The sequence below is a fragment of the Rhipicephalus sanguineus genome, chromosome 10 (assembly GCF_013339695.2).
Source record: "Rhipicephalus sanguineus isolate Rsan-2018 chromosome 10, BIME_Rsan_1.4, whole genome shotgun sequence".
In the NCBI taxonomy this organism is placed as follows: Eukaryota; Metazoa; Arthropoda; class Arachnida; order Ixodida; family Ixodidae; genus Rhipicephalus; species Rhipicephalus sanguineus.
The window spans coordinates 40,322,761-40,344,019 of NC_051185.1; the positions used below are offsets into that span (position 1 = coordinate 40,322,761).

The 21,259-nt window shown below is 47.6% G+C and overlaps 1 protein-coding gene across 1 annotated transcript; it reads right to left on the reverse strand.

Annotated features, from left to right (window-relative positions):
- Positions 1-603: 603 nt before the first annotated feature.
- Positions 604-17,455, reverse strand: LOC125756107 (uncharacterized). The gene is made up of 7 exons (XM_049420056.1): positions 17,446-17,455; positions 10,652-10,867; positions 9,571-9,719; positions 7,261-7,363; positions 5,909-6,066; positions 2,534-2,653; positions 604-732 (listed from the first exon to the last, which is right to left on the reverse strand). Exons 1-7 carry the CDS (start codon positions 17,453-17,455, stop codon positions 604-606), a joined length of 885 nt encoding a protein of 294 aa, XP_049276013.1.
- Between the last annotated feature and the right edge of the window lie 3,804 nt (positions 17,456-21,259).

The following is a 21,259-nucleotide window of genomic DNA, read 5'->3' on the forward strand; positions in this document are numbered from 1 at the left end:
GCCATAGCGAAATGGCGGTCGCCGGCGGTGGGCGGGCTTTACAGCCGGCGACTTCTAGGTCTTGTTTTGCACTGAAATAGTCTTTTACGGCCCACTTTTGAAATCCGTATAGGCATAATAGACCCTGTACTTCTAGTTTTCGCTGAAAACCACAAATATTCGGGCGACCGTGTCATGGCCCCTTTAAGGCGAAACTGCGACTTTTTTTTAGTAAACTACTGGCTTGATTATGACGAAATTTGTTTTATACTATTTCTTTGTAGTTTATATCAATATACCACAGCCGGTTTTTAAATCATCGCTTCAAAAAATATAGGTAAACCTACAATGGGTTAGAGGTGCACGTAAATATAAGTACAGAGGGTCCTTGCATTTCGCCGCCATCGAAATACGGCCGCTGTGGCCGGAAACCAAACCTGCATCCTGAAGCTTAGCAGCGCGCCTCCTAATTTGTCTTGATGCGCGCGTCCTTCGCGGGGGCGTGTGCATCAAGGCACCCTAGCGGCAACTTACCCCGTAGCACTACCCCGGCATCAGGCAAGAAAGGCTAGGTGGCTATCTGGACACCGATTCAGAGTCATCGCAATGTTGAATCCGCCGCGCTTATATGCTGCGTATAGGATACGGCAACTTGCCCGTATAGTAGTCGTAGACACTCCTTAGAACTGGCGTGTCAGCATCCTCGTTGTACGTTTCCCGGGCAACCAGGAAGCTGGGAAGGTCGCACCACACCTGAGAAGTATAGGCAAAATTGCTCACGAAAGAAGAATGAAAAAAAAAAGGCAGAACGCCAAACTTGAGCCCCGATGAGTTTAAAGGGAGAGGTGTAAATGTGGAGTATAATCGACAAACGAACTCCAGAGTGAGTTACGCCATGTGCGGAGGGTTTTGGTCTCACAACACTCTTGATACAGTCCGTACCCTTCGGAGAGTCTTTTTTTTTCTTCTTTTGTCCCACAACAATAATCATCATCTGGCTTTCTTGCGTTTCCTTTCCAGAAATTTCGGCGATCGCTGCTTTTTTGTCAAGAATACCACGTGACGCCGAAAACGCGCACACCGTTCGTGACATATGAGCGCACCGGACGCGTGGCATAAAAGCAAGAAAATGCAAGCAAGATAGATAACGATTAACTGTTATGAAAAAAGAAAGTTCTCAACGCACTTTTTTCTCCAACTTCCTCATCTAACAAGGAAACTATAGTCGCGAAATTAACGTGTTATTCTTCCATTCAACCCATTACCGTGAAAAACTGTGGAATATAGAGTTTTCAACAGTCCAACCTCGCTATAACGAAGTAGCGTTGCCACCATGAATCAGTTCGTTATATCCGATATTCGTTGTAACAGGTAGAGATAAAAATCGACCCTAACAAACTAGCAGTCTGGCTCGCGCAGAAACCCTAGATATTGAAGCGCACTATTTTGGGCTTCAAACCCCCTATAAACGAGGTAACCCTTACCTACCTACTGGTCGCATATCGAACTGAATAGATCAGAACGTCATAGGATGAAATTACGACAAAACAAAGTTCGCTTGACAAAACAGGCCTGCGTTGACATTTATTTGAAGAAAGGTGCGGCTGTGAATTTGATGGGGAAAAAAATGTGTTTGCGAATCGTATTTCAATATTTATTTTGCTTTTTATGCTAACTTTCGAGTTTAGAGCCTCGTGCAAACCAAACATTTTCTTCGTTACAGTCGATATCACGGCGGCTCTCGCGTTTTCAGATTCGTTGTAAAAAGACAAAACCTTCACTGAAATGAAGCGTGGCCAACAAAACTTCGTAGTTAGTTCGCTTTAACCGATAATTCATTGCGTCGGCGTTCGTTATAAAGAGGTTCGACTGTAATTAATCAGTTTAAACTAATTCAAGTGTGTTTTTTTTTCTTGTTATTATTAAAGGACATCTTCATAGTGGACCACAGGTTAAAGACTGATGTTCCTTCATTCCTTCTCAGTATTAGGCGTTTTACTTCTTTCGATCTTACGCAGTTACTAGTTTTCCTTGTCTTGATTAGGACTGCTTAAATAAGCATTGTCATTGTTTACTGCGGATGTTATCCTATTCTTCTTAAGCCCCACTAGGAATCCGCGAGTGAGTTATCATATGCTATAACTATATAATAATCACGCATTCCAACGACACAAAGTAATTTGCTTTATGATCTTGTCCGTTGCAACTCTTGTACTTGCTCTTTGTCTGTCTTTTCTCCTCGAATAATTTCGTTTCTTTTTTCTTGATGAATACCTGTACGACTCTTTCTTCAGCTATTATGTAGTTTTCTTTCTTTTTTCTGTTCTTTGACTAACAAAAGTACACACTTACAGAGGTTACACACTTACTGTGGGCACTTTTCAAAAGTGAATGAATGAATGAATGAATGAATGAATGAATGAATGAATGAATGAATTAATTAATTAACTCCCAAGAGTGGGGACTACGTTCGCGGCGCCACCTTGCGGTGCAGAGGCCAAGTTTTAGCGCGGCAAGTAACCGTCTCAAGACAGACGCACACGGTAAGTACAACCTTGCTTTTCTGTACGTCCTGGCTGTCGGACACCTTGGTCTCAGCAGAAAACGAGAAGACGCGAGGAAGTTCGGGAAGTTGCGCCCGCTCGGCTCCTTCGCAGTAGAATCCCACGGGCTCCTGTAAGCAAATACGAAGAGGCCCACTTCAGCAGGTGCGTAGCAAGCCGGGGCCGCCAGCTTGTATGAATCCATGTAAACACATGACGAAACGGAGATGAAAGCACACAGGAAAGGTAAAGATAGTAGCATGTCCTTACATTTCGTGTCAGCGTCGGGCCAGATTTGTTTCCACGCGCTACAACACGGGCAATAGGGAGAGACGACATATCTGTTTTCCGAGTATATTCGGAAACATATACTCCGGATGCGCTGACCCCTCTCTCTCTCTTTTTTAAATGTATACTATAGACTGTTTCGTTGTTTATAAACAAACTGGCATACGCCGAACGGTCTGCCCAAGAAGACTTCCGGTGCGCCACTTCCGGTAATACTTTTTCAACGGTCCCAGCAATGTTTGCCTGGTGTCTAGGGACTATATGAAGGGGCTCGACGACGTCGCACGCACGGAGGAGGTACAAGAAGAGACTGGAGTGGCGAGGAGAATAGAGTTGCCTGATGCTCTGGATAGAGAAGTTGCGCAATTCAGCTTTTTGACTGAAGCTAGAAATCTGTCTCCTGTCACAGCCGCGGACATATTTATGTAGTTTGGTCTAGGCACACAACGTTACCGACAAAATTATTATTGCGCTTGTGTCACACCGCGCCCTTTTGATAAGAGATCGCCGCTGATCGGAATCGATCGTGATCGAAAGCGTTCGGTGTGATTGAGAAAATATACAACGTACTCATTATGTGATAACATCAGGTGAGGCTGAGTCACGCGAACTATTATGGTTTACTCACGAGTATACACTATTCATGTATCAGACTTTCAAGTTAACCCGCCCACATCTACAGTCCACGCGCTCCAACCGAAAGATAAATTAGCTAGAGTGAGACGATGTCCATTGGCGGCAACACGACAGTCGATGAATCATTTGCTCACACCGATGTGAACCCCCTCGCAGGCGTGTGCAACGGCGCAAAAGCAAATGCAACGGCTTCACTGCAATTGGCAACAAAACGTGGGCACCGTGACGTACACTGTGCGGCGATTCATGTTGAGCGCGGCTGCTTTGGTGTCCCGAGTGTTGCTTCGAGCACATCTCTCGTGAGGCTCCAACTACAAGAAACACCTTTAAAGGGGCCCTGCAACACTTTTTGAGCAGGGTCAAAAAGCACTGCCAATAGGTAGTCGAGGCTCCCGAGAACACGCGAGCCAAATATTATAGCGAAGCGAGCGGCCTGGAATTTACAATAAATTCTCAAAGTCAGCTGAAAATCGCTCCTTCTTCTCTCGACAAATGATGTATTAGTCCGCAATATATGACGCGATTGTCGCCAGTTCCACCATTGGCTGATGTTATAATCACGATAACACCCTCATTATTACCTTAGTTGTTAATTTTGAGTTCAATAAGTAGATAATATGTATGTTTATATTGTGTTATGCCGTTAAAACACCGAACAAACATTAATATTAGCCTTCCGGTCTCACCGACAGCTCGTCTGCTCGTAGTTGCGTGGTTGCGTTTTCTTCACCATGTGCAGTGCCGAAATCGGAATATTTCTGTGCTTTTGACCATCGCCGGTTGCCGTTGAGAGTGCCAGCCGTTCGAGTGTTGCCTCGTCAGCTGGAAACTGCATCGTCGGCACGTTCTCACGACCGACCGAGGCGGCGGTGCAGCATTTCTCCGATAACAATGCTGGCCGCCGGCTAGCTTAGGATACCTGTGTTCGCTGTATGGCGAGAGTCCCGTTCGCTGTCTGTTCAGTATGTCATCGAGCCGTACCTCGGCGTATCCTCCCCGTAGTCTCAGGTTCCCGAGAACCGCGACACAGCAACCAAGCAGACTCGCATTTTCCCGGTAGCTGCAGACAGCCGGGGGATGGGTCCGCGCCGGCCCGATGCCCCACGATCCTTTCTTCTAGTCTTTAGTTCTTTGTTGTCAGCCCGCACTCGCTGTGCGCCCGCATTCGAAGAGCAAACAGCAATCGAAGTGCCGCCACTGGGAGAAGGGTGCACGCAGCTTTGCCGTGTTGAATACGATTCAAGCGCGAGCAGTGCGACGAGGCGGTTGTATCGGGGTGTGGGTCGAAACCCATCTCAGCTGTCATTCGTTCCAAACGCCGCACGCAAGTTTGCGTCCATGGTTGGCAGAGCGATAAAAACACTACGGCAGTTCGAGGTGCACACCCAACATTACCAAACCGACTCGCAGTTTTCAAGCACGCGCGATACACGGTGCCATGGGCTCCGCCGCTCGACGACGACCGCGCGAGCCGACCGGAAGTGGCGCCACAGACCACGTGGTTGCGCCGAGACACCAGAGAGAAAAAAATGAAGAAATGCCGCCGGCGCTGGCGTCGCCTCCTCGCACCTCCGCCCTTCACGCCGCGCGCAGCTTTCCGCGTGCTCGCTGCGTTGAGTTGAGAGAGAAAGCTACGGAACGTGATCTCTGTAATTTGGTAACACCACTTAGACTTCACGGATTCGAAAACTTTTTGCGGCATATGACTCGTGAAGAGTCATACGTCAATAATGAGACTATTCCAATATAACTAAAAGAGGTGTTGCAGGGCCCCTTTAAGATGGATTTTCGATGTCAGCCAGCTTTCACATTTTGTTATCCACTTCAGGCGTCAGTGCAGCTATCTGTCATGGGTGGCAGACGACGGCGTCCGACGTGTTCCTTGTAACTGGGGACCTTCGACTAACGTCTGAGCATCGTCTGAGTATGCGTAGAACTTTACTTGCCTTTGATGAAGTGAGCAGAACAAATCTACGCGCCCTTTGTGGGAATCCAGTTTTTGTCGCCTGATCGCTGCAATCCAGGCGCTCTTTCTGCCTTCATCTTTCGGGAAACAGAACGTTTTGACTTGCGATAGCATATTAGTTGCGGATCGCAGACTGCATCCTGGCACTACACATCAGTGCCCGAGTTGCGAGCACTTATCGGAATAATAATTCTATCCGCAGACAACATAGAAACACAAGCAGCCCGCGGCCAGGAACGCAGGCTAAAACCGCGCTAAAACAAGGTAAACAGGAAGTTTTCTAGGGAGCGCTTCCGGTGAGCGCACAATGTTGCCAGAAAAGGGGGGAAGGGCCCGTCCCCCCTCCCCCCGAAATTCTGATGGATAGGGGTGTTTTACCGAAAATAAATAATGAAAATATGCGTTTTTCTAAAATAGTCAAGGCTTTCAGCAAGTGCCCCTGCCCCCGAAAAAGATTCCTGGCTATGGGCCTGACTATCAGTGCCTCAACCCTTACCTCGAAGATGGTGTAGTCAAGGTTCTCCTCGTAGTCGGCGAATGTGTAACGAATGGCTTTGTCATCGCCACACATCACCAGGCCGTCCAGCGGCACGGGAGGGCATACGCCTTTGTTCAAGGACTTGTTGTCACAATTTGGAGTGATGGCACCGTTCTCTGCATGGTTGCGTCAAAATAAATAACTAATATTTAAAACTAACAAATAAAAAAATAGATTACGATGGGGCGCGCTTGCGGTCTTCTCGTTTTAGCCGCTATCTGCGCAGCCTCCGCTACGGCGCACCCTTCCCATTCGCGCATCCTCCGCTACGGCGCGCTCACAAGTAAACGCACCCTGTCCTTCCACTTCTCTGGCGCACTCGCCCCAATCACAACCATGGAGGAAGGAAAAAGATTATGTCAAAGACTAAGAGCGCGGAAACAAGGACGAAGCAGTGGGAGTAACAGAACAGACGAAGCGCTGACTTGAACTTAAGTTTATTGCAGAAATGAAATTATAAAGAAACGATACGTAGGAAACATCAAAAACAACAAAAAATTCAAAAATTCAAACATGCGAAAAATTATATGTAATGACAGCCTACACCACCTGTGCTGGTCATGCGCACGGGACGAAGAATCAAGTTGAATGAATCGAACAATCTCCGCTTCCTCTAATACGAGGCAACGTTGCGTGATCGGACTCCTCTCACCCCGCCCACACCGCACTCCGGGGCCCAGTGCGCGGTGCCTCCTGGGTAGGATTGCGCACTCGCAGCGGACGCAACTTCAAGGGGCCCTGTGACACAAGTTAAGCGTGTATAGTTTTCATCGCTGCTTCTCGAACTGTGAAATGCACCGATATCGTTGCGCGAGTGGCAACGCCGAAAACAAAGCTGTTATAATTATTTTTTCTCGTCGTCTGTTGGGGTTTTGAAGTTTGAACTTCCGTGGGGGCCGTGCACCGATTTCGATAATCCTTTTTGCGTTCATCTCAGTATTCAGCCCTCCACGTTCTCCAGCGCTGCAGAATGGAGACGAAAGATCGTTGCAGGGCCCCTTTAAGCGAACCGACCAACAGGAGCGCTTGTCTATCACGCGACCAGGGCCTATTTCTAGCTCAAATTTTCACGACTTGGCTCCGAGATTGTCAGGTGACGCTCCATCCCAGTCTTTTTTCCTTCCTCAATAATCACAGCCCCCTCTCTCCATCCGCGCGCGAGAAGGCGATGCACTCTCTAACTCGCTCTCCCTCACATGATATTGCGCTTGCATTTTACCCCGAGCATCACGGGGACGATGAATTTGCGCTTTAGTATATGATGGCTGTCACAATAAAAACAAAGTCGTCAATTTCCCGTATCCACTTACTGCTCCAGACCATAGTGGTGGTGCACAGGTAGCTCTGTCCTTGAACCTTGACTGTGACGTTCGTTCTCCACTCGTCAGCATCCATCGGCGTTCCGCGTGTCACCTGCAGCGGCACACGCACGCACACACATACACGTATATATATATATATATATATATATATATATATATATATATATATATATATATATATATATATATATATATATATATATATATATATATATATATATATTTCAAAGGCATTCGACACTGTTACACATTCTAAACTTCTGCATAAACTTCACGCTATTCTTAACAATTATTCCTTAGTTAACTGGATTGCTAGCTTTTTAAACAACCGTTCTCAGTTTGTTTCTTTTAATTCCTCAAACTCGTCTGTTGTGAATGTATCATCCGGAGTCCCCCAGGGTTCGGTCCTGGGACCACTTTTGTTCTTATTGTACATAAATGACTTGCCCAATTGTGTGTCTGCGAAAATCCGCCTTTATGCTGATGACTGTGCACTATATAATGTAATTAATACCAATGATGACCACATTTTACTTAATGATTGTTTTGAACAATTTTGCAGATGGTGCGCCACTTGGCAAATGAACATAAACTTTGTTAAAACAGTCGCTCTTTCCTTCTGTAAACGCAGCTCCGTTTCTTTGTTCGATTACTCTTTCAATGGCTCCTCTCTGTCACGTGTGTCCGATTATAAGTACTTAGGCCTCATCTTCACACCCAATATGTCTTGGTCTAAACATATCGAATACACTTGCAATAAAGCTTTAAAACTGGGCTACCTAAATCGTACATTAAAAGATGATCCACGCGAAACAAAAGTGCTAACGTATAAATCGCTCATTCGTCCCATCCTCGAATATGCCTGCCCCGTATGTAACCCTCATAAAAAGTCGGACATCACCACATTAGAATCCGTTCAGAAGAAAGCCATCCGTTTCATTTTCCGCCGTTACGACTGGAATTTCTCGCCCTCCTCTCACCTTGCTACGCTAGGTCTACAAACCTTGTCCGAGCGACGCGATCTCGAATGCTTAGAGTTGCTGCATATTCTTGTTAATGCCACACGCTACACGTTAACTAACGAATATCTGTCTCTTGATAAACTGAAACCCACAAGGAATAGCCACACACTCAACCTGACACCGTTCCATCCACGTACTAACCTATTTAAATTCAGCTTCTTTCCGCCCAATATAGAAAAATGGAATCTATTGCCTGGGTCAACTAGATCATTGCCTTTAGAAGATTTCTTGCATGAATGTACTGATTCGCGATTTGTTTATTAAGAGTTGTAATTTGTATTTGTATTTGCCTGAATGTATTTATTTGCGATTTGTTTATTAAGAGTTGTATTCTTGTGTGTGCTGATGTAGAGAAAACTCACTCCTGCGATAGCCCTAATTGGGATGCAGTATGTAAAAATGAATAAATAAAAAATATATAGTGTAATTTGTAACCCCCCTGCTGTAACGTCCCTAGGCAGAACGGGGATATGTATGAATAAAGAACATAGAATTAAAGCTTCGCAGTGCATGCAAAAATGAAAATAAGGCGGTCACGTGCTTTTGACAATGGCCTCCCTTTAGTCTCCGGCTTCCGGGGGGGGGGGGGGGGTCTAAAGTTGGAAAGTAAAGTTAAACTGTTCTTCGCAAACGCGAGAGACTTAGTAACATGTAAATATTCTTTTTTGTCATGTTGCTCTTCCATTGCTAAAATTTACTTACGTATCCAAGTGATGTACCTTTTACAATGATGTACCTATTCTCAATTCGTATAAAACACGCAACTCTCTCTGCGCTGCCCTGAATCCTTGCAATTGGGGCGGGTGGGCTGCTGTCGAAGGACGGCTTTCGCTCACCGCTCCTCCGCCTGTTTTTTTTTGAAACGGACAAAATAAAGTTGATTGATTTGATTGATCTTGGAATGGTGCACGAGGCGTCTTCAGCCATCACTGTCGTCAGACACCTGCGAGGCCATAACAATGTGCTTTAAACAATCGCGGGACCGGTCTGATTGGGTAAACGTACAGAACAGACTTGGCACCTCGATCACTAATTGGGGGAGGGGGTGGCGCCAAGTGTGCCTCATACGCCCACCAATCACCGATTTAAGGGGGGGGGGGCTGCGCGCACGCCTATGGCTGTACGTCTGAAGAATCTAATATCGATGACCTGGCAGGAAAATTCCTGCGCGAAAATGCGCAATTTCGCCTTGATTGTCTACATAAATGCTGCCGCCATGTGCGCAGAATGAGTCACGAATGGAGTCATGAGCGAATGAGTTATGAGCCCGCGGTACCTTGTCTCCTCCTTCGAAGCGGATGAGCGAGTTGGGCAGGTCGAAGAGCTTGCCTCCTTTGGCGTCCGCACGGAATTTCACCGGGAAGTAAGGGTCGTCTTTCTCGGAGTCGGGGATGCCCTTGGTCACCTGACACTGTCTCGTTGCTCCTGCATGTCACGGAAGATGGCGGCGTCGTTACCGTATCCCTAAATATGGAAGGTAAAAGAAAAGTGGCCTGGCTGCTCTGTCAGACTGCACACCCGCACACTGTGATTGACTTACCGACTGGTCAATGCGATCGTTTGAGTTCAACACGAGAAGAAGCAACGACCCAACCTTAGACCTTACCCACGCCCGGCTGCAGCAGCACCGACAAAAAACTGATATAGTTAGTCACTTGTGCATTTGTCTAAGACACCTCGAAGGCAAAGGCCATCTTCCTTTTCATCTCGGTCGAGGCACTGATCATACCGCGGCACCCTCCGAATGCTTTCTGCACCTCGCCTGGTTTTGCATAGCCTCCGTGATCGGCCCATTTGACTAAGCGACAATGTAATCTTACGAGTCATGATGACGTCATCACGTGACGATGATTTTTTTTTTTCATCACTCGTCGACGTCGACGGTCAATTTTCGCTTTTGACGATGCATCTAAGGCTTTCTCTTTGAAATATTTTTTTCGTTTGCCTCACACGAACAAGGACTCACTAAACGTCTACTCAGCCTGGCACAGTCTGACATAGACTCGCCAGAATGCTACTGAGCCATTGCTCAACAGAACTCAGATGCACCGGAATTATACTCAGCCGTACTCACTGGTCAGTCGGTATAAGTCCGAGTGAGTCGATTCACGACTGAGTTTGCCAACCTAAGGACCTAACAACCCAACAATGGCGGGCTTGCCGGCCGTTTTGAATCGTGCTAGATACCGGTGGTCTAAATCAATAAAACAGATAGTTATTCGTCCCTCAGTTGCATTTTGGGTCGCGAATCGCTACTAGGGGGTCGGTAACTACTCGTGGATGCAAAAAAACTTGACATGCGTAAATTTGATGTCAGTGCTCCTTTAAACTGTAAGCGGGTGCTGTGTGATGCCCACCGTCGGCCACGTATAGGGCGTCGTTGTCGAAGTTGTACAGCTTGATGTAGCTGATCCCCTGCGACGTGCGGGACACGTACAGCCGGTTGCCCAGACCCTGGCCCTGGCGGGTGTAGGCGACAGTGAACGAGTACAGCTTGTCGTCGAACCACGACTTGAACACCACGTTCACCTTGAAGTCCGAAGGCAGGTACGGGAGTGGCGATTTCTGCTGGCCTGCGACAAACGAGCAAGAAAGCGGGGAATGTGAGGAGCTTGAACGGGCATCGATACCACAGACGTAAGACGACCTGAACTGTTTTATTGCGATAGCAATTATATGGACAGTCTCGGCTGGAAAATGTCCGTCCCCGTCGCCGTCATGCACCGTATATGTATAAGTATGTATATATATATAAAAGCCCCAAAGAAAAATAATTCAGAAAAATGCTTCCGAAGCGCGGAATCGAACCAGGGACCTCTTGCTCCGCAGCGAGTGGCGCTAGCCACTACGCCACGGAACGCAGGTCCTCCGCATAGCTAACGGCGAGCGTTATATACACACCCTTTGCCGCTGGACGGACTCAGAGATGGCCGGCGCTCATAAGCGTTTCTTCATTACCAGCGAGATGGCGCTAGGAGCGCGACGAGCGCATTTGAAAGTCGTCGGCGAGCTCGCTCGCTTCTTCTTATATTTGCGCAAGGAGAACCTTGGCCTTCCGCTGTCTGCTCGCGCGGTTTTCTCGTGGTGAGGGCAAGAGGGATGTTTCAAGCTTTAACCGTGATGTCCGCGCTCATGTTACGGAGCGCCGCTAAACGACGCCGCTAAACGAACAAACAGAAGATGAGCGCGAACTATCAAGTGTCACAGCTCGACACTTGAAGCACGCTAGTTTCCTTCGCTGCTTCGGCCGCCTTTGTAACAGGAGCGCTGTTCAAACTGAGAGTATCCATTGGCGAGCCTCACTTCGTATAGCATTAATTTCTTGCTATCGCATTCATTGCTTCGCCCTTGCGGCGAAACCGCGATTATTTTTTTTTTTCATTTATTCGAAGTCACTGTTTACACTGGGGCTCTTCGATTTTCCACTTCTGGCTACCCGCGGGCTGCCAGAGCCAGCCAGAGCGCGCTCGTTTTTCTCGGGTTGCTCCGACCCCCCCCCCCCCCCCCCCCCCCGCGGTGCACTTCCGGTTGGCGTTCGTTTTTCTCGGGTTGGACGGTTCTGGCGACCCGCGGGGAGCCCGAGGGTCGCCAGAACCTTCCAGGACAATTTAGTCGTGGAAGCTCTCTGGAAGGTTTCGGGCTAGCAGACGCCGAAAAGACACGATACGCGCTCGCCGCCATCTTTGTGAGGACTCGACGGATTGCAATGCGGGCGCTTGCGGACTACACCTTTGCTTGTCCTTACGCTCGGGCCGCTCGGCTGCACGGCGCCGTTCCGCCGTGCGAGATGGCGCGATTACGAGTGGCGGCGAGCATTTGGAGCTAATGTTTATTGCTTTTCTTATGTGTCCCGTGAAGTTTCCTTCCGTGAACAACGCGGCGAACTGTCGCGTTCTAATCATTCTAACTGCGTCGTGCACATTTCCCAAAACTTATGTACACGTTCGTACGAACGCATGGAGACCCCTTTCGAGTTTATTTTTTCGTAGTAGTATTCGATTGTGGTGTCGTGTGTGCTTTATGTGCATTTAGCTGAGACGGTTGTGATCGAACTACCTATTTCGCTCCGTCGTATGTTTGCGTGCGTGAACCCCGTCAGAACTTAACTATTTCAACTAGGTCTTCGATGTTGATAAAATGCACTGATCGAATAAAAGCGATCGCGACATTGTTTTTCGTGTGATCCTCGTTGGTCGCGAACGGCGTGCGAGCGTACTTCGATATACGGGCCAGTATATGTTGTATAGTATTATGAACGTTTTGCTACGACGCGTCGATGTGAAAAAACAAGAGATGAATTCAGAAATGTATACATCCTTTTGTTGCCTATTTCATTGTCGGCTTTGCCTTCTTCCTCCTCTTAATAATAATGCCATGAAGTATGTACGCGGAATTATCACCCAGTAGCTCAAATAAAAGCTGAGCTAGCTTCATTAGATTTTTGGAAGTGCCACTTAGGACTGGAAGAGAGGCTCAGGCAAGATCTGCCAAAACGAGTCGAAGACGCGTCACACAGAAGTTTATTTTACATATAACGCGCACTCGTGGTACCCATACCGCCGCATGTCTCAAGTTATGACAAAACGCAAGCTGGTCAACGCGTGTGTGCGACGTGGTACGCGATAGATCCTCGAGCTCTTTTGGGGACACGATCACTTTCGCGAGATTTTCGCGTTGTGTTGTGCAGCGACTGTTTCACGTACTAAGCAGACGTGAGCTGGTTAAGCCGTTAGTGGCGCGGTAGCTCACCTTGCATCGCTTACGTGGCGCCGTGCGCCAGCTGGCTGTTTTGTTCGCGGACGGGGCGAGTTGCGCACGATTTTGCGAACGTACGTGATCGTATCCAAATCCGTATGCTCGAGAATATCACTTCAGCTCTTCAGCAAACCTAGCGACATATTTTCAGCGGGCAATGCAGAAAAACCAACGCGCACGCGGCGCAAAGTTTCGTTTGCAGCCACGGCGGTAACGTTTGTTTACGTTTACGCTGGCTGTCCCAGCGTTCGATTTTGGAATCTTGGGGCAGCTTCGGGTTGTCTCGGGCTTCCCACACACGTGACCAAGACGTTGTTTCCTGTCCCGACCGGAACTAGCTGGCTGACCCTCTGGCTATCTCTGGCTGCCAGAGAACTGCCAGAAGTCCGAAAATCGAAGAGCCCCACTGTTGAAAGCTTGCTGCACGCAACGTAGTTTTGAATTGCCTCCAGGATCGGAGGCATTGCAAGCTTTCTGCACGTCACCTGGCTTTGCACTGCTTCCACGATCGGCCCACCTTTGACCAAGCGACGATGTCTTGTGGTGATGTCATCTTGACGTCTTCATGACGCCACAAATTTTGGCAATCTATGAAGTCATGATGACGTCATATGGGTACGTCATCACGCGATGATTTTTCGCGTCGGTCGCGTTGATGCTGCCGACGGTCAATTTTCGCGTTTGATGAGGCATCTAAAGTCCTAATAACTTTATTGAGCGTCCGGCTGTTTGCGGGAGATCAGTCCCTGCCTATAGCCCTTGGGCCCTGGCGGCGTCTTCGGCCAGCTGGACAGACCGAAACTGCGTCTTCAGGACAGCACGGTCTCCCAGTGCTCTTCATCATTTATTGTGCGTCCCTGTCGGGTCGCCTGAGTAGAGGCCCACATCATACGTCATCGGTCCGCCCGTTCTTTGCATGAATTGCATCTTTTCGAGTGCCACGTACGCGCGCTTACTTCTTTACTCTCATACTTGTGGGTTTCCCCCGCAAGAAAAGAACTGTTACCAGGGCTCGGCGTGCTCCGCGCAGCAATGACCGGGCAACTTCGAGATAGTCCTGGGCTCTTCCGATAAGATTGCCCTCCCTACGCGAGTAGTCGAAGTTTGTTCTGGAGCTAAAGCAACCAACAACAATGACGCTGGAATTTCCGATTGCTCGTGTATAAAAGACGGCGCGTTCCGTCGGCCACCAGTTTTCTCGACGACGCCGTTACAGTTGCACTTTGGATGTTTACCTCCGAGTCTTGCTGGGAACAAGTTCGCCCAATAAAAAGCCCAATCCTTTTCGGCTTTAGTTATGTGTACTTCGCCGTCACGACCAGGTGACACGAGTATATTAACCTGAGTACTCAGAACTTTTTTTTTTGTCTCCTGGTGTAATGTTCGCGCAACAGGAGCTGAGATAAAGCGAACGGGCAATCAATAGACGGCAATTTCTGTCTATTGGCTTCTCAGAGCGACACGTGCGACCAGTGAGATAGGCCGACAGATGAGTGACATTTCAAACTTGTTTCTCTCCATTGTACAGGCGTACGTTGCCGCACAACCTGAAACTGAAGTCTTGCAGGCCATACCCGTGCTTATCTCCGCGCACGCTTTCTCTTCCACATTATCACCGATGAAGCTATCGGGCAATCGAGCTGCTACATATGGCTTTAATCACCAGCGTTATCCGCTACCGAAAGGTGGGCGTGATCCCGGAGCTATCGGAACACCGGGCGATGAGCAGAAATTTGAAGGGAGGGGGCAGAGGTATAAAGCGTGCAGTGAGAGAATGCCGAGTGATTATAAGTGATAATTAGGGCATACAGAAGGAAGAAAGGCAACCAAAAAGTAGAAGACAGGGAGTTAACCAGAAACGTATCCGGTTGGCTACCCTACATTCAGTGGCGTACCAACTTGTTCGCGAGTTGGGCATATATATATATATATATATATATATATATATATATATATATATATATATATATATATATATATATATATATATATATATATATATATTATATATATATATATATATATATATATATATATATATCATGCATGTATAAATATATATATATATATATTATATATATATATATATATATATATATATATATATATATATATATATATATATATATATATATATATATATATATATATATATACACGGCGGACGGTGTGCCCACTACGTTACAATTATTCCTCTTGCGAATCAGCAAAGGACCGACTACGCGTCCTTAAGGCAACAACGCGAACCTACGCAGCTATTCACTTCGTTGATGCTTTTGCTGACGACGATGATTAAATACGTCTGAGCGCATTGTAATGGGCGGGCCTTCAAAACGCCTGACGCGATTCTACGCTTCTGCCACGCAATATTACATGCGTTAAGGAGACTCCTTCCACTACATGACATCCATGTACTGTTTTTTTTTTTTTTTCAGGAAGTTTCAAGAAATGGTGTGGCTCCGGGGTAGAACACCTGATTGCCACGCAGACGGCCTGGGTTCGATTCTCACTCGAACCCGAAGGTTTTTATTATTTATTTTCTTTGCATCTTTCTCGATTTTTCGCTCACGGACAAGATGATGATTTTTCGCTCACAACCAACGACGCCGTCACCGGCGCCGACACCGGAATTTCTGCGAAACGCGCTCTTTAACGCTATCGCGTTAAGAACTAAGACAGCGGTTTACATACTAACGCACGTTCAGAATTCAGCTATATACCGATCGACTGGTCAAGGCGCATAGCGGGTTCGTAATAGCAGTAAAAACAGCACCAGAGAACGCAAAGGGCTAGAAGAAGGGGAACGAAACACAGAGGGCGCTTTCTGTACGTGTCGTTCCCATTTTTCTAGTCCATTGTCCTAGGCGTGCGCAGGGTGCTCAAGGGGGGGGGGGGGGAGGAGAGCTTCGCCGCAGAACCCACCCCGCCCCCCCTCGTTCGTTAAAGGGGTCATGAACCACTTTTCCAAGTAATGATGTAATGACCTCAGTATCGGAGTTTACTGCCTCCCGAATCGATTGCCGCAAAAATTTCTCGAATTCGTCAAGAATCAGAGGAGTTACGGGGGTTTGGCGCACGCTCCGAGCGCTTTCTCTCTTTTCTCGTGCCGACGAGCGCACTGGAAGCTAGACAGGGAGGGATGGCATGGGGGAAAGAAGTTACGTCAGCGCGCGTCATGAAACGCGATCGCTCTCCCGCTGTGATTCGCTCGCGCGAGTGCGGCTACAGTGTACTGAGGAGTGCGGCGCCGGCAAGTGGCGGCACCCCGCGGCAAGAAGCGCATCTGATCCGAACGCCGCTCTCGATTTACGTCGGCTATCGGCCAATAAGCATGCTATGTCTCTTGCGACGTAAACTGCCAGACGCCCCGCCCACCGACGAGAGTGAGAACCGGCCTCTGTTTGAAAAGAGGGCGCTTGGGGAAACGGACACTTCGCGCTCCGCTTGTGGCCTTTACGCGGCGCGCACTACTGTAGTATTTGGCAGAGCAGTTCATAGCCGTGTCAGCTTTCCGCAGGATGTGTTTTTTCAACAAGCCCAAGGGGTGCTTCATGACTCCTTTAAGTACCAAATAAAACAGGCTTCGCTATGGAGCACTGACTCGTTATGGATGCAGAAGTGAAAATAAAGCGATGACGTGCATTTCACGGCGGCCTGCCTTCGGTCCCCAGCTTTCCTGTGCTGAAGGTGAGGCGTTAACAGTTTCTGGAATGCAGCGTTACGGGTCTTCGGCCGTCATTATCGTCAAAAACCTGCATGGGCATAAGCCTGCACTTCAAAACTAAAACTATTATCAGAAAGGTTAGAATGACTAAAGGTGTGGAGCGCACTTGACGCCCTCCTCAGATGATTAGGGGAGCAATCGCGCCCCCTGCCACCCCATTTCCTGCAAACGCTTACGTCCCATTGTGTTCTCCGGCAATGTTTTACTGCTACTGCCGATCAAGTTCCACTTCACTTCTCGTCGTTCGTTTTCGATGAAGTTTCTTTCGCGCAGCTAACCACCTCAGTCAACCAGTCACATGTGAAGCATGCTCCTCCCCTAAACACCTGCGAATGCGGAGAAGCCAGCTTTGACAAGCGCTTGTGGCGCGTCGCAAATGTTGTGTACATGGTGTGCGACCTCTGAAAACTATGAGAGATTCAATAACGCTGTGTGAACGCGCGGTATATAATTAGAAGCGCATAAACAGCCAGGGCACGACCACCCGCGCACGCGCTATCGCTGTGATAAGAATCCGCATTATGTCCATGTGTATACACAGACGAGACCTATTTGTGTGAGGCGAATGTTAGTTCGCGCACTTATCTGTGAGCTATATGTTATAGCGTTGCAGTTGCACAATGACCCTTCCTAGTCGACACTCATTGCACTTATGACGAGCAACATGCTTACCAGAACGCATTTCTAGAAAGGCGAGATGCAAGATACACACGTGTACATATATTTAGGTTCGCGTTAACCCATACATGCCCCGTGTCCTACATATAGGACGCTTCTTTGATGCACTCTAACATCGCTATTTCTTTAGCTGATGACTAGCGCCACCTACAGCATATCAAGCAGGCCTCATTCTCAACGTGTGCCAGCCTAGACATTGCTTGCTTTTCATGCTGCCACGTGCCGACCGCTTTCTCCGGGCAAACGTGTGCTTTGTATGAAAGACGTCGTGGCGAGGAAGAAGTGCAATGTCGGTGTGCACGTGAAATGTTTCAAGGCTTACCACACCCGCACATAGCACCCCTAATGCCCAGAGTCGTATATGTATAGGACGGCTTGGAAAAACGGTGTTGCATTTACATGGCAGTAAATAAAGAACTTGTGCTTTCTTTCGAGGGTTGAAGTACACTTTTTGTGAAAAAAAAATATTTGTTTTTTCATTTTTCCTGAGTTTGGGCATATATGGGTCAACCCATATATGCTCAAATATATATAACCGAACTTGCCAAAATAAATCCAGGGTCCCCAACTTCGACTGGTCGCATAATGATATCTCGGTTTTGACCCATGTCATTATCATTATTATCCTACCTGACCACGCCCACTGCAGGGCAAAGGCTTCTACTCGCATGTTCCGCCAGTCAACCCGGTCCTCTGCTTGCTGCAGCCACGTATACACCCGCAAACTTCTTAAACTCATCTGCCCACCTAACTTCCTCTCTCCCCCTCGCGCGTTTGCCTTCTCTTGGAATCCAGTCTGTTACCCTTAATTACCAGCGGTCGTCTTGCCTTCTCGCTACATTCCCTGCCATGTAAATACTCATAATGTAATCAATTTTTGTGCTCATGATGATAAGTAAATTACGTTTTTTTTTTGTTTCAAAGCACAAACAAAGTAACTTCTACGGCGAGAAGAAACACTGTAAGCCTAAGAAGGACGCGCAAAATAAACGCAGTTGGAGACACAATCGTGCACTGTCCGCACCAACTCGGCATGACGTCACAGATGACCAAAACATCCGCTTGTGCCTGGACCATTGTTTGTCGGTTAAAAGGCACACTGCATTATAAAGAAGTCAACTACAAATACCAGCCATACTTATTGGCTTTTCCAGCGTCAAAACGGGTTTCAAACATCTCTGACGTCACACTGACGTAAATACATCGAGTGCTCAGCGCGAAGTTAAAAAAGGGCAAGTCCGGCATTCGTCTCTATAACCTTCGATGGTGTTCTTTGCTGCTGTTTTATTTTATTTATTTTTTACAAATGGGGGAAAATGTAGTTTTGAAATAATGTGTTGACAATTAGAACTTAGTCAAACTTGATATTTGTTGCCCTCTTAGTGTGAGTAGTCTGGAAGTCTAGCTGTTAAATTAAGAGATATTGACAAATTAATGCGACATGGGGAGAGCAATTCGTTTTCCGGCGGGGCATTGGCTTTAGACTTATATAACTCCTGCGGCTCTAGACAGGATTCCGGCTCAATGAGCCGGAATCAAGCGCCGTATGAGCCGGGCCTGCAAAATGTGTTGGTTCGGTCGAGGATTCCTACTCAGGACACTGAGTGCACATTTAGCACCACAGTGCAACTACTCGATCACTGCAAGGCCCGTTAAAATAACTACCTTGGCAAAAGATACAAAAGAAAATTGCCAGGGAACAGCTCGGCAACTTGGGGTACGCAAATTATATTCTCCTAATCTGATTGGCAACGTCCTCGTAGGGGGCTTGAACAGGAAGGCTTGAGGATGAACATGGCAAAAAGGAACCTATGAACTTAAACTTGGGCAAGCTTGTAGGAATTCATGATCGAACAAGTAGCTCTACTTGTTCAAGTAGGAACCAGTGTTCAGTGTTCTGGGCGAATGGACGCAAAGCTTAAAGAAATGACGGCGCTAAGACGGGAAACACCGAGAACGACACGGGCGCCATGCTTAGTCCCAAGGAGCTTCGTCCCCGTTTTAGCGCCCCGCCACGGTGGTCTAGTGGTTACGGCGCTCGACTGCTGGCCCGAAGGTCGCGGGATCGAATCCCGGCCGCGGCGGCTGCATTTTCGATGGAGGCGAAAATGTTTGAGGCCCGTGTACTTAGATTTAGGTGCACGTTAAAGAACCCCAGGCGGTCGAAATTTCCGGAGCCCTCCACTACGGCGTCTCTCATAATCATATCCTGGTAGTTAAACCCCAGATATTATTATTATTATCCCCGTTTTAGCGCGGCCAGTTCTTATGCTATGTGTGACCAAACAGCTCAATTCAAGGTATTGCTCAATGAACACGTGTTCGCAATTTGCGATCAACCTCGTGAAACAATGAAGGAGCTCGTCTGCTCAGATCTAGGTCAAAGTACGTAGGGCACCCGGATCATGAGAATGAAACCCGCAGAATGATGAAAACGGGTCTCATCAGCACGTTTTCCAGACAATCCAAAAGCGAACGATAAGCAGCGCTGCCGATACACTCGAAAAGAAAGGCATTCTATTAGCGCGCTCCTCCAGTAAAACCTGCGGGAAGGATAGCAAAGAAGGATAACAAAGGATAACAAAGAAACTCGAGAAGATAAGGACCGCGCAACGAAAGGTGGAACGTGGAATGATAACTATACCGTTAGGGGGCTACGAGACCGGAGCACGGATTAGATAGCAAATGCGGTTAGCAGTCATTCGTCTTGACAATAGGAGGATGAAAAAGTAAGGTGAAACGTGTGATGCAGCTCGCAAAGCAGATAAACGGACGTCTTTTACATTGCATCACCCATCCGCTACGCATGAGGACGACTGCTCATAACCGCGTGCTATCACAACCATTTTACATAACCATAACATCTGTCCCTGATTAACTCTCCGTGAGCTGAAGGGGCATGCAGTGGCTATGCGTTCCATTAAAACATCAATCCCACTCCACCGGTCGGTGCATTTTCTTATGCTTCAGCGCAGAAGACACAATCAATGAGACACAATCACAATCCCCAGTTTCTTCTTCTTTTTTTTTCCTTTTTATTTTCTCTGCACTCCTGCTCCTAGGCGTTTCTGTCCTCAATCGCCTAGCATGTAGGCGTCTTTATATACACCTGCAAAATTATTTGTATTTCAATAAGGGTCTCCCTCTATCTATCTCTATCTATCATCGATCCTATCGTATCTATCTATCTATCTATATATTATCGTATCTTCTATCTTATCTACTCTAATCTATACATATCTTATATCTAATCTATCCTATCATCTATCTATCTATGTCTTCTATCTATCTATCTATCTATCTATCTATCTATCTATGTGCGCCTACAACCATAGGCGTGCGCACAGGGGGGGGGGGCGCCCCCCCCCCCCTATTCACCTAAGAGGGGGGCGGAAAGTCAGACCCACACATTGACATAATAGGGAGGGGGCCGCTGCGACTCAGTGGGGGTGAGGCGCAGTATCAGCGCCATGCATTGAGATAATAGGGAGGGGGGGGGGGAGCGCTGCGACGAATCATCGCCCCCCCTGAAGGGGAACCCTGCGCACGCCTATGCCTACAACGGCCAAGTGGTCGGGGAGTAGCTGACTCTGGTTGGTTAACCTAAAGTGAGTGCCGAAACTGCGTTACTGGTCAGAGAGCCAGCGCAGCATTGGGCAAATAAGATTTTACATTGTCGGGTGAATGTCCTCGAGGAATCTGAACAGAAATATTAAAATTTTACGTTGCTGAGAAGGAGAAGACGTAATTTAACTTACATCAGCATCATTACGTTGTGACATGTACATACCACGATCATATTATCTTT

Bases quoted from the DNA above. Each gene is read 5' to 3' on its own strand.
- LOC125756107 (XM_049420056.1), bottom strand. The intron at 6,067-7,260 runs GTAAGTGGATAC...GCAACCATGCAG, and splicing joins CACCACTATGGTCTGGAGCA to AGAACGGTGCCATCACTCCA. The intron at 733-2,533 runs GTTGTACTTACC...TATACTTCTCAG, and splicing joins AGGACGTACAGAAAAGCAAG to GTGTGGTGCGACCTTCCCAG.